At 48.6% G+C, this 12,440-nt stretch overlaps 1 protein-coding gene across 1 annotated transcript in view; it reads right to left on the bottom strand.

Moving 5' to 3' along the window:
- Positions 1-11,999, bottom strand: part of map2k1 (mitogen-activated protein kinase kinase 1) — a 46,034-nt gene extending 34,035 nt beyond the window's left edge. Inside the window, exon 1 of the mRNA XM_072277971.1 lies at positions 11,501-11,999. Coding sequence (XP_072134072.1) covers positions 11,501-11,580 — 80 coding nt within the window. The 5' untranslated portion in view covers positions 11,581-11,999. The remainder of the gene's footprint in view (positions 1-11,500) is intronic.
- Between the last annotated feature and the right edge of the window lie 441 nt (positions 12,000-12,440).

Genomic DNA, 12,440 nt, shown 5'->3' with positions numbered 1-12,440 from the left:
GACAGATCCTTTGTTATCAGATCCAGCAAAGGGACATGCAGAGGGAGGGGTGCATTGGGAGAAGGGTTTGTGGTGCAGAGAGAGTGATGTCGAGAGAACAGTACATTGGGGAAGGGGACATGGTGCAGAGGGAGGGGTCCAGCTTCAGAGGGAGGGGTGCATCAGGAGGAGGGGCTTGTTGTGCAGAGGGAGCAGTGCATCGGGACAGGAGGGATATGGTGCAGAGGGAGCAGTGTGTAGGCTGCGCAGGGTATAAATGGTGCTAAAGAAGAGCCTGGGTTTATCAAATCTCTGCAAGGTCATAAAAATCCCAAGAAAAATTACTTGAGGAACATCACACTGGGCCTGGTTCATTGCTCCTATACCATGACTTGCCCAGCGTGTACTATGTCTGTCACAGCTCAGTAAAAATGTTTAATCACACCCCTCTGTTGCTGTTCTTGCTCCGCGCATCCATAATACACACCAGACCATTAAGCAACCATTGTTACGAATGCTTGTTATTTAACAAATTACCCCGGTTGGATGCTTTGAGATGACAAAGGTGCATTACAAACGTTCCTTTTTTAGATGCCCAAACTTGTTGGGTCTGTAGGAGAGACCCAACCATGTTAAACTGTTGCTAAAGTCGGTGAGGATTTGAGGCACTAACACTCTGTTCTACTGATACAGTTAAACTTGTTGGGTTGAGTTGTTCTCTGACCTTGGCAATTTGCTTGCAAACATTTCGTCACCATACGAGGAGACATCGTCAGTGCGCTGTAGTGTCCTCCGAATGCTTGGCCTTTATATATTTATCAATCAGCTGACTAGTCATCATTTTGGAAACTCAGCTAGGGAGGAAATCTCGTCGCTGATTGGTTGTGCAATGAACTTTGTGCATTGCGGTCTGGAATTGTGCAGCAAAGCGATTTCCTCCCCACATCACAACCAAGTTTCCATAATGACAACCAATCAGCTGATGGATAAGTACATAAAGGTCAAAGGCAGTTGACAGCGCACTGACGATGTCTACTCGTATGGCGACGAAATATCTGCAAGTAAACTGAACAACTCAACCCAACCATCACCCATATTTTCTGAATTAGTTTCACTATTAAACTTTGTACATAATGAATAGTCAGATGATGCAATGACGACAGGATGCACAAGTTGAAGACCTGGTTGTCAGGTGCTATAGAATTGAAGTTACCAAGGAGACCAAGGCATTGAATTTTAACACGTGCTCCTACTGTGTAAATTATTCAAGGCTTCCTCTCAGAGATTTTTAAAAACAACAAATTGATAAGACCATAAGACACAGGAGCAGAATTAGACCATTTGGCCCATTGGCCTCACTGCTATCCCATCATGGCTGATTTATTATCCCTCTAAGATAAGATGCAATGATAGAGGAGACAGCCTAAGGCCTTTTCACCAGGGCAGAAATGGATAATACAAGAGTGCATAATTTACCGGAGAATGGAGGAAAGTATTGGGGTGGGGGGTGGAGGCAGGTACTTTAGGAACACTTAACAGACTCTGAGATAGGCACATGGTGGAGGGAAAGGTTAGACTGACCTACCTTAGAATCGGTTAAAAGATCAGAACAACATTGTGGGGCTGAAGAGCTTGTACTGTTCATTACTATCCCTTTAGTATTTTTTGATAAGTTTTCAATGTAGCAGCTTGGGGTTGAGCTGGTTCCAATGGCTGGTCCATTCAGAGCCTCAGACATTCAATTAGATCCCTGGTTTGCAAGCTGCGATGGGGAGCCTGTAGATGCCCATAGACGTGGTGTACTTGGATTTTCAGAAGGCCTTTGACAAGGTGCCGCACATGAGGCTGCTTAGCAAGATATGAGCCCATGGAATTACAGGGGAGTTACTAGCGTGGGTGGACCATTGGCTGGTCGGCAGAAAACAGAGTGGAACTAAAGCGATCCTATTCTAGTTGGCTGCCGGTTACCAGTGGAGTTCCACAGGGGTCAGTGTTGGGACCACTGCTTTTTACAATGTATGTCAATGATTTGGACTACAGTATTAATGGATTTGTGGCTAAATTTGCCGATGATACAAAGATAGGTGGAGGAGTGGGTAGTGTTGAGGAAACAGAGAGACTTGGATAGTTTAGGGGAATGGGCAAAGAAGTGGCAAATGAAATACAATGTTGGAAAGTGTATGGTCGTGCACTTTGGTGGAAGAAATAAACGGGCAGACTATTACTTAGATGGGGAGATAATTCAAAATGCAGAGATGCAAAGGGACTTGGGAGTCCTTGTGCAAGATACCCTAAAGGTTAACCTCCAGATTGAGTCAGTTGTAAGAAGGCGAATGCAATGTTGGCATTAATTTCTAGAGGTATAGAATATAAGAGCAAGGATGTGATGTTGAGGCTCTATAAGGCACTCGTGAGACCACACTTGGAGTATTGTGTGCAGTTTTGGGCTCCTTATTTTAGAAAGGATATACTGACATTGGAGAGGGTTCAGAGAAGATTCGTAAGAATGATTCCAGGAATGAAAGGGTTACCATATGAGGAACGTCTGGCAGCTCTTGGGCTGTATTCCCTGGAGTTCAGCAGAATGAGGGGGGATCTCATAGAAACATTCCAAATGTTAAAAGACCTGAGCAGATTAGATATGGCAAAGTTATTTCCCATGGTAGGGGAGTCTAGGACAAAAGGGTATGACTTTGGGATTGAAGGACGTCCTTTTAGAACTGAGATGCGGAAAAATTACTTTAGTCAGAGGGTGGTAAATCTGTGGAATTTGTAGCCACGTGTGGCTGTGGAGGCCAAGTCATTGGGTGCATTTAAGGCAGAGATAGATAGGTTCTTGATTAGCCAGGGCATCAAAGGGTATGGGGAGAAGGCAGGGGAGTGAGGATGACTGGAAGAATTGGATCAGCCCATGATTGAATGACAGAGCAGACTCGATGGGCCGAACGGCCCACTTCTGTTCCTGTATCTTATGGTATTAGAAGTAGATTGGAGAATGAGAGGGGGTGTGAAGGAAGGTGTCCTTTAATGTGGGAACTGCATGTATTATTAGATCACAGATACAGACAGCTGCTTCTGAACACCCCTTCACTCTCTCCATCTCGGCTCTGGAAGATGGGATTAACAGTCCACACAACAACCAGCGTGACGCATTACAGTGCGAGCAAACAGGGTTCATTCCCCACTGCTTTCCGTAAGGAGTTTGTACGTTCTCCCATGACTATGCGGGTTTCACCCCACATTCCAGAGACATACGGATTAGAGTTACATCTACGTCAACAACCACAGTCCGAAGGCATTGACACTTCTGGTGTCACAACTTACTAACCCTGGCCCGTACAAACTCCATGCAGACAGCGGAGAGAATCAGACCCTGATCAGTGATCAACAGCACAGTACAGCGACTGCTCTCACTGCTACACTACGGTGCTGTCCTCCCTACTCCAACACCTCCATGAAACCAGCTGGCAGTCTCCTGCAGCACCTGTGCTCCAGCCTGGACAGCCAGGCCGCACTGGGGAACACAGGGAGCCAGTGCTGGAGACGGACACATTCCCCCTCAGGGCATTTCAAAACCATCCACTGGCCAGAGAACCATGTTCTGTGAAAAGAGGCCGTGGGAGGGGTTGGGGTGGGGGTGATTTCAGAAACAGGAGCTTTGTCACTGGAAAAATTATACAGGAAGAACCAAGCTCAGACCCTGTTTGAGAGAATTTGCAAATTGTTTACACAGGGGTCAGCCCCTCAAGCATGCCCTTAATCATTGCTTGTTGGTTTAAGTTTGATCATTGCTCAATCATACATGAATATCAACAAATGAAAGCATGTTTCTCTGGAGCCAAGGTGCAAAACACATAACCAACAGCATATAGCACAAATATGGTTAAAATTTCCGGGTAAAAAAAATTAAAGTCACAAAGAGAAGAACTAAAAATAATAAATCCCAAGTCTCTGTGTGGCACGACCAGATTGATGATAAATTGCCCTGGCACAAACAAGAGAAAATCAGCAGATGCTGGAAATCCAAAGCAACTCACACAAAATGCTGGAGGAACTCAGCAGGCCAGGCAACATCTATGGAAAAATAATACAGTCGACGTTCTGGGCTGAGACCCTTCATCGGGACTGGAGGAAAAAAAAGAGGAGATGAGGAGTCAGAGTAAGAAGATGGGAGGAGGGGAGGAAGAACCTCAAGGTGAAAGGTGAAACTGGGAGGAGGGGGGAGAGGTGAAGTAAAGAGCTGGGAAGTTGATTAGTGAAAATGATAAAGGGCTGGAGAAGGGGAGTCAGATAGGAGTGGGCAGAAGGCCATGGAAGGAAGAAAGGGGAGGAGCACCAGAGAGAGGTGATGGGCAGCAGGGAGATAAAAGTGAGAGGGGGAAAATGGGAAATGGTGAATGAGATGGTTACCGGAAGCTCGAGAGAGCGACGTTCATGCTCAGGTTGGGGACTAGCCAGACGGAACACAAGGTGTTGCTTCTTCAACTTAAGTGTGGCCTCATCGCCACAATAGATCACTTCCCATTCCGACATGTCAGTCTACGGTCTCCTCTACTGTCGCAATGAGGCCACACTCGGGTTGGAGGAACACCACCTTTTGTTCCTGGCCTGGCCTGCTGAGTTCCTCCAGCATTTCATGTGTGTGTGTGTGTTGTAGAAATTGACCAAGTCCAGCTTGTTCTTCCACCGAGCAAACACAGGAGGGCAGCACTGAGCGAAAACTGGAGCGCCCCACTGCCCTAGCATCGCCTCCCCTGGGTGACCGCCATGCCCTCAGCCTAGTCCTCACTCATCCCTTGGGTGACAGGGAGATTTTCTTCCCGCAGACAGAGACAAGTGTGATTAAGTTGCAAGAGTAGTTAATAATCCAGATAAACTTCATTCCCAGGCTATGAGAATGTGGAATTCAGTCCCACAGAATGAATTACAGATATTTTTACAGAGAGGGGCCATAGTCAGTGATATACTTCACAGAAACAGGCCCTTCGGCCCACAACATCCGTGCAACCTTTCCACACATCCTCAACAATCCCATTTTCCAGCAGTAGGACTCTGGCCCTCTCTGCCTCGCCCATTTAACAGCCTGTCTCAGGAAGTGACTCTATCCAACTCCACCACTACCTCTGGCATCAACCACTCTGCGTAAAATAAAATCCTCTTTAAAAACTCCCTTCCCTTCCCTCACCTTCAAAATTCAAAGTAAATTTATTGCCAAAGCATATACATGTGACCATATACAACCCATGAGTTATTTTTTATTTGCAGGCATTCACAGCGTGGAGTAGTGGTTGGGGCAACCCTATTCACAGCGTGGAGTAGTGGCTTGGGGTGATCTGGAGTACAATGTTGTCGCCATCTGTGAGGAGTTTGTACGTTCTCCCCATGACCACGTGGGTTTCCTCCGGGTGCTCTGGTTTCCTCCCACAGTCCAAAGATGTATCAGTTAGTAGGTTAGGTGGTCATTGTAAATTGTCCCGTTATTAGGTTAGGGTTTAAATCAGTGGTTGCTAAACAGTGTGACTCGAAGAGCTAGAGGGATCTGTTCCATGCTGGTATCTGCAAATAAAAATCTTTTAAAATAATTTGTGCAATTCAAACATTTCGGGCTCCAGCACACAGGATGCAGGGGTCCAGGCACCAGTGCTTCACCCTCTGCACCAGCCTCCAAACACATCACACACCTGGTGGGCAGTTGTGTGTTGGTGGTGGTGGTTACGCACCAGGATAACCAGGACGTTTTACCATTCCATCGCCGGGATTGTGAAGGTGGACTTCCTGACGTCACCCTGGTTTCAATGCTGGGTCTCTGAACCTTATTCTAGCTAGACCTTCCACCTGGCAACAGGAGTTTCTCTCTCTGTCTCTCACCAGTCCATCCAAGTCCCTGCACCATATGGAACACCTTGTTAAGATCCATCCAATCCCCATGTGTTGAGCTGGGAAGAAGGAATACGCCCGGATACTCCTGAGCCGAACAGAATCACCAGGAGCTACACATTTATACAATGATTCCAACAGACAAGGTCTGCTGCACTTGGCCAACACAAGGTGGGAGGAAACCAGAATACCCGGAGAAAGCTGTCGTTTAGCAGCAGTACGATATATAAAGAATTACTATCACTCACAACAAGGACTATAAAAATAAAGAGCAAATAGAAAGCTTAAATGCAAGGTAGTTCGATGTTTACCAATATTCACCACCATCCAAATAGCGAGGTGGTGCTATGGACCATTCAGAAATGTGATGGAGGGGCCCCAACTCCAGGAAATCCACAGAGGAGTCCCTCAGGACAACCTCAGAGAACACCTTCCATCCCGGCTCAGACCTGGGACGTTTACTGATGACCGAACAATGTCCGTTCTAGTGACAGCTCCTCGGTAAATGAACAGGGTCCTGCCTGTCAGCAGCCATCGCTGGTCCACATTCAGTCATGGGCTGAGCTAACCAAAGCACAGCATCATGACTGCAGCTCACCGCCGGGGTAGGGGTAATCGGATTCCTCCATCCCCACCCCCACCCCACGGGCTTTTTGTGGTTTCCTGCTGTGATGTAGACATTGGTGAGAATGGGAAGCACGTGGACTGACTAGCACACAAGAAGCTTCCAGAGGCAGCAATGAAAACAGCCGGTTAATAACATACAGCTCGGGTTGGAGGAGCAACACCTCATATTCTACCTGGGTAGTGTACCCTCTAAGCTGATGGCACGGACATCGATTTCTCTAAGCTGGTCATTTCTCCCCCTCACCCCTTCTCTTCCCCTCACCTGACCATCACCTCCCTCTGCTTCCCCTCCTCCTTCCCTTTCTCCCATGGTCCACTCTCTTCTATCAGATTCCTTCTGCCCTTTACCTTTCCCCATCTATCCCCTCCCAGCTTCTCACTTCATTCCCCCCAACTACCCACCCCACCTGCCAGCTCGAACTCCTCCACTCCCCCCACCTTGTGTGTGTGTGTGTGTGTGCGTGCACTGCGTGTTGCTCTGGATTTCCAGCCTTTGCCAAATCTCTTGTGTTTATCAACAATGTACCAGCCCTGTGGTCTGGTTGAGGGATGAGCTCTGAGCCAGACTTGGGGAATGATATCAAAGAGGTTTATGCTTCCCAGTGTATGCGTGTTTACAAAGGAAAATAAGGAACCGTCACCATATTCGACGCAGGGGCCTGTGCATTATCTACAATGATGACAATGGTGTTGTAAGGGCTTTCAGGGATATCTCAAGTAAACCATTCCCCTGAGTAAGTACCACAGTATATGGTTTGCCTGGGAATTTGATTCGACAGGAGGACATTTGTAGCATCTTTAATGTTAGAAATATTGAATGGGGGGGGGTCGGGGAGGGAGTCTAGGACCAGTGGGCACAGCCTCAAAATACAACAATGTCTTTTTAGAACAGAGATGAGGATTAATTTCTTCAGCCAGAGAGTGATGAATCTGTGTGGAACTTGTTGCCACAAGCGGCTGTAAAGGCCAAGTCACTGGATATATTTAAAGCAGAGGTGAGGTTGATAGGTTCTTGATTAGTCAAGGTATCAAAGGTTACAGGGAGAAGACACAAGAATGGGGTTGAGATGGATAGTAAGTCAGCCATGACTGAGTGGTGGAGCAGATTTGACGGGCTGAGTGGCCTAATTCTGCTCCTATCCCTCATGCTGTTGTAAAACCCTCTTTGCTCATCTTACCCAAGGCCCAGAGAGCCTCATTTAATGTTAGCTCAGCAAAGGATGGCACTAGGAACTGGACAGCATTCCCTCACAGGTGCATTAAACTGCTTGGCTTAGCTTGGACCTGGGTGCTCAAATCACTGACATAGGCCTTAAACCCAGAACTGGAACCAAATTCACAATGACGAAAGACTAGGCAACACACAAAATGCTGGAGCAACTCAGCAGGTCAGGCAGCTTCTTTGGAGAGGAATAAACAGTTGACGTTTCGGGCCGAGACCCTTCATCAGGACTGGAAAGGAAGGGGGAAGAAGCCAAAATAAGGTGGGGGGGGGGAAGGAGCTCAAGCCAACAGGTGACAGGTGAGACTGGGTGAAGGGGGAGGGGGGTGAAGTGAGAAGCTGGGAAGTGATAGGTGAAAGAAGTAAAGGGCCGAAGGAGAAATCTGATAAGAGAGGAGAGTGGGCCATGAGAGAAAGGGAAGGAGGAAGGCAACCAAAATGTGGTGATGGGCAGGTGAGGAGAAGAGAAGGGGTAAGAGGGAAGCCCCCTTCCTTTCCAGTCCTGATGAAGGGTCTTGGCCTGAAACATCAATTGCTTATTCCCCTCCATAGATGCTGCCCGACCTGCTGAGTTCCTCCAGCATTTTGTGTGTTGCTCAAGATTTCCAGCACCTGCAGGATCTTGGGTTTATGAAAAATTGCTGTCCATACTTGCCGAGGTAGTCTGAAAACCACCTCCCCCCACCCCCCCACCGAGAGAGATTACAGACAATGTTTTCAAAGTTCCAGTAGATTGGAATGAAAATTGTCATTGGACCTGAGAATATTGCTACAAGATACAACGAAATACAATGTAACTCCCTGGACAATGTTCACTTGAATGCCTGTTAATTTTTTTGTTTTCCCAGAATTATTCCTTCCACATTCAAAGTATCATTATCCATTGGATACATTACTTAATTCCTGGTATTTTCATATTTAACATTTTTCTGATACAAATGGGCACCTTCAAAGTAGTTATGACTTGAAATATCATGTGGCAAACATTCATCAAATAGTTCTTGGATTAAGTAATGCTGATTCCTAGTTCAGAGGGCTCTCATAAGTAAATATTTTTGTTGTAAATATATCTCTATTTAGAAGCTCAATACAGTCACCTAAACAAACCAATTAACAAGCCTCCTTGCCATTCTACAGGACCACCAATTGATCGGACTGTGATCATGAAGTCGTAAGACACAGGAGCAGAATTAGGCCATTCAGCCCATTGAGTCTGCTCCGCCATTCTATTATGGCTGATTTACTATCCCTCTCAACCCCATTCTCCTGCCTTCTCCACTCAAACCAATCAAGAATCTATCAACCTCTGCTTTAAACATACCCAATGATTTGGCCTCCAGTCTTCTGTGGCAATGAATTCTACAGATTTGCCACCTTCTGGCTAAAGAAATACCTCATCTCTGTTCTAAAATGATGTCTTATTCTGGGGCTCTGCCCTCACGTCCTAGACTCCCCCCATTATAGGAAATATCCTCTTCAATATTTGATAGGTTTCAATGAGATTCTTCTAAACTCCAGTGAGTACAGGCCCCAGAACCATCAAATGCTCCTCATACATTAGCTCCATGTCCCCAATAACCCAAGGTAAGTCTTCATTTCCTTGCTTTACCAAAAAAAAACCATTAAAACCTTCAGAGACACTGCTTCACCCATTCCTAGTAGAACACGACTCCAGTTTCTCGACTCCTGGAGAAAATAAAGGGAGTTTATCCCCTACAGAAAGTGGCTGATACGGCCCAGTCCGTCACAGGCAAAGCCCTCCCCACTGAGCTCATGTACGGGGAGCTCTGCCGCAAGAAAGCACTGTCCGCCATCCAAACACAGCCGTGGCTTGATCTGCAGGTGCCGTAACCACGGCAACACTCGCGGGCTGCCCCCAGCACATCCATGGACTGTGCTGGTCATTGATGTAAACAGCACCTCTCACTACATGTTCAATGTACACGTGATAAATAGAAGTTAATCTCTTCAATCACTGAAACACATCTTTAGTAATCGCCAATGAAGTGCAACACAGAGATGCTGCTGGACTCGAAACTACCTGAGCAGTATCAGGTACGAAATTCCTGAGGAAGTCAGGCAGGTAGTATCTGATAAACAGTCCAATGTTTCAGGCCTGACGGGCTGATCTCCTCCGACCTCCACATCCTCACACAACCACCGGACTGCTGCAGTAAGATTGTGAACACGGGGCCCCTAAGCGCTTACTTTGCGGCACCTCACTCACCCTCAAAGCCCCAGACGCACCATTTCCATTCACGATTTCACTACCGACATCCTCGAAGTCCAGTGGATTTGTTAAACGTGACTTTTCCATCATAAACCCAGTGTTTTGTAATTGCATCTTGACGTTTTTCCCATTCCCGACATTAGGATGACTGGTCCATAACCCTCTCTGGACGTTATCATGACCGGTCCGTAACTCTCTCCGGAGTTATCATGACCGGTCTGTAACCTTCTCCGGACGTTACGATGACTGGTCCGTAACCCACTCCCAACATTAGGATGACCAGTCCATAACCCACTCCCGATGTTATCATGACCAGCCCGTAACCCTCTCCGGACGTTACGATGACCGGTCCGTAACCCACTCTCAACATTAGGATGACTGGTCCGTAACCCACTCCTGATGTTATCCTGACATTACAATGACCGGTCAGTTGTTCCCCCTCCCCCCATGTTTGGGCACCAATACATCCACTACCCCAGGGTCACTTTCTTTATTAGCAACACACAAGATGCTGGAGGAACTCAGAGGGTTAGGGGTGTCTATGGGGGCAAATGGACAGCCGATGTTTCTGGTCAACACCCTTTATCTGGACATCCCAAAAAGAGTCTCAACCTAAAACGTCTTCTGTCAATTCCCCCCAGACTCCAGCTGATCTGCAGAGTCCCTCCAGCACCTTGTGCATTGTTTCAGGTTCCCACATCCGCTGCTCCTAGCGTCCCCACGTTCTCTATTACCCTGCCCCCCACTCTGTTAAGTCCCCCCAACCTACCCCTTAGTAATCCTGAAGGCTTCCGTTTCTCCCTCTCGGCAGACCCTTGGTTCCCTATGATACCTGGGACTCTATTTGTGTTCCCCTTTCGGAAGCCAGAACCTGCCAGTAACACACACAAAATGCTAGAGGAATTCAGCAGGTCTGGGCCCAGAAACGTTGACTGTTTATTCCCCTCCATAGATGCTGCCCGACCTGCTGAGTTCCTCCAGCATTTTGTGTGTGTTGCTCTGCATTTCCAGCATCTACAGAATCCCTCATGTTTATCAAATGATGCATTTAATTTTCCTTATTTCCATCCAGAATTTCTCCCGTTCCTGACCTTTACTCGATCCTCCAAACCTTCCTGACCTCCCTCTGTAACCTCCCGGAGCCGTACACCCTCTGTACCCTCCCCGGCGAGCGCCACGCTCCGAATCCCGTCCCCGGCACCAACCTGTGCCCAAACTCCGGGCCCCCTCGCCCCACACAAGGATCCGCGGGCCTGGGCTGAGTGAGGGCTCCACTCTTCAGTAATGGGGCTTCCCTTTCCCAGCGGGGAGTGGCCCGGACTCGCTGCGCTAGAGGTCGCTTTCCATGGGCGGGGATGCCTGGGCCGCCAACGGCGAACACTTACCCAAGGACCCACTCCGAAACCCGCGGGGCTCTTCGGCCCAAGCCCGCTCCGCACCGGGAACCCCGACGGTGTTCGGAGGACCGGGGCAGCCCGTCTCATTCATTGAGAATGAGCAGAACCGGCCCCGTCGCCGCCATCAGCACTATTTATAAACAGGATTGGCTGGAACCGAACTCTTACTCTGCGGAAGTGGTGCCGTTGATCGCGGATCCATCGGGACTCGGGTGCAGCTGGATGGGTCCCGGCTTTTTCTTGGGCATGCTGGCCAAAAGGCTGGGTCCCGGCCCGGTCCGGTCCGGGCTGCGTGCACACACACGTGGGCTCAGACAGTCTCCCCTGCCTCCGCGACGCTGCCGACCTCTCCCGTTCCCGCTGCCTCACGAACTTGGTCCCACCTCCGCCGTGCGCGGCTCCCGGCAGCGCCGCCTTCCCCCGCTCTCTCGGTGCGTCCTGATCCGCTTCAACGGCGAGGGGGGCCGGCCGGCCACAATGTCTCACCGCGCCGCTACAAATGTAACGAGGAGCCGCCGCCGCCGCCCGACTCTTTGTATCCAGCCGCCCGCCACATTCCCTCCGCCTCTGAGAGCAACCCGAAGCGGGCTGCGGAAATGCGTCAGCGCTCCGGCTGGGTGCTCGAAGCTGCCAGAGCGAACCGCAACTGTGGTGGGGGTGGCTGTCACCGGAGAGAGGCTCCCCCACCAGGAAATGAGTGACTGCAACTGGGCTGAGGTGGGAAAACAAGCGGGCAACTCCAGTCTGACAAAAGGGCGGGTTGGAACTTCAGAATTCCGCGGCTGGGTCGGCGATTGTACAAAGCACGGACTGGATGGGCCGAATGGGCTGTCCCCTGTGCTGCAGCGCTTGCCAAACCATATTCACGTTGCAGTTGTTCAAAAACAGTTACAACCCCACAACTTTGAGGCTCTTGAATAAAAGGCGATAACTACTCTCAACTTCATTTGCCCCCGTCATTGAAATGTTCCTCATGCTCGCCTTATTTATGGCTATTTATTTATATTTGCAGTTTGTTGCCTTCTGCATTCTACTTGATATTTCATTGATCCTGCTATAGTTACTATTTTATGGATTTGCTGAGAATGCCCGCAAGGAAATGAATCTC

The sequence above is a fragment of the Mobula birostris genome, chromosome 14, assembly GCF_030028105.1.
Source record: "Mobula birostris isolate sMobBir1 chromosome 14, sMobBir1.hap1, whole genome shotgun sequence".
NCBI classification, from domain to species: Eukaryota; Metazoa; Chordata; class Chondrichthyes; order Myliobatiformes; family Myliobatidae; genus Mobula; species Mobula birostris.
Note: the sequence above shows the minus strand (reverse complement) of the source record. Positions and strands in the feature narration are given on the sequence as shown.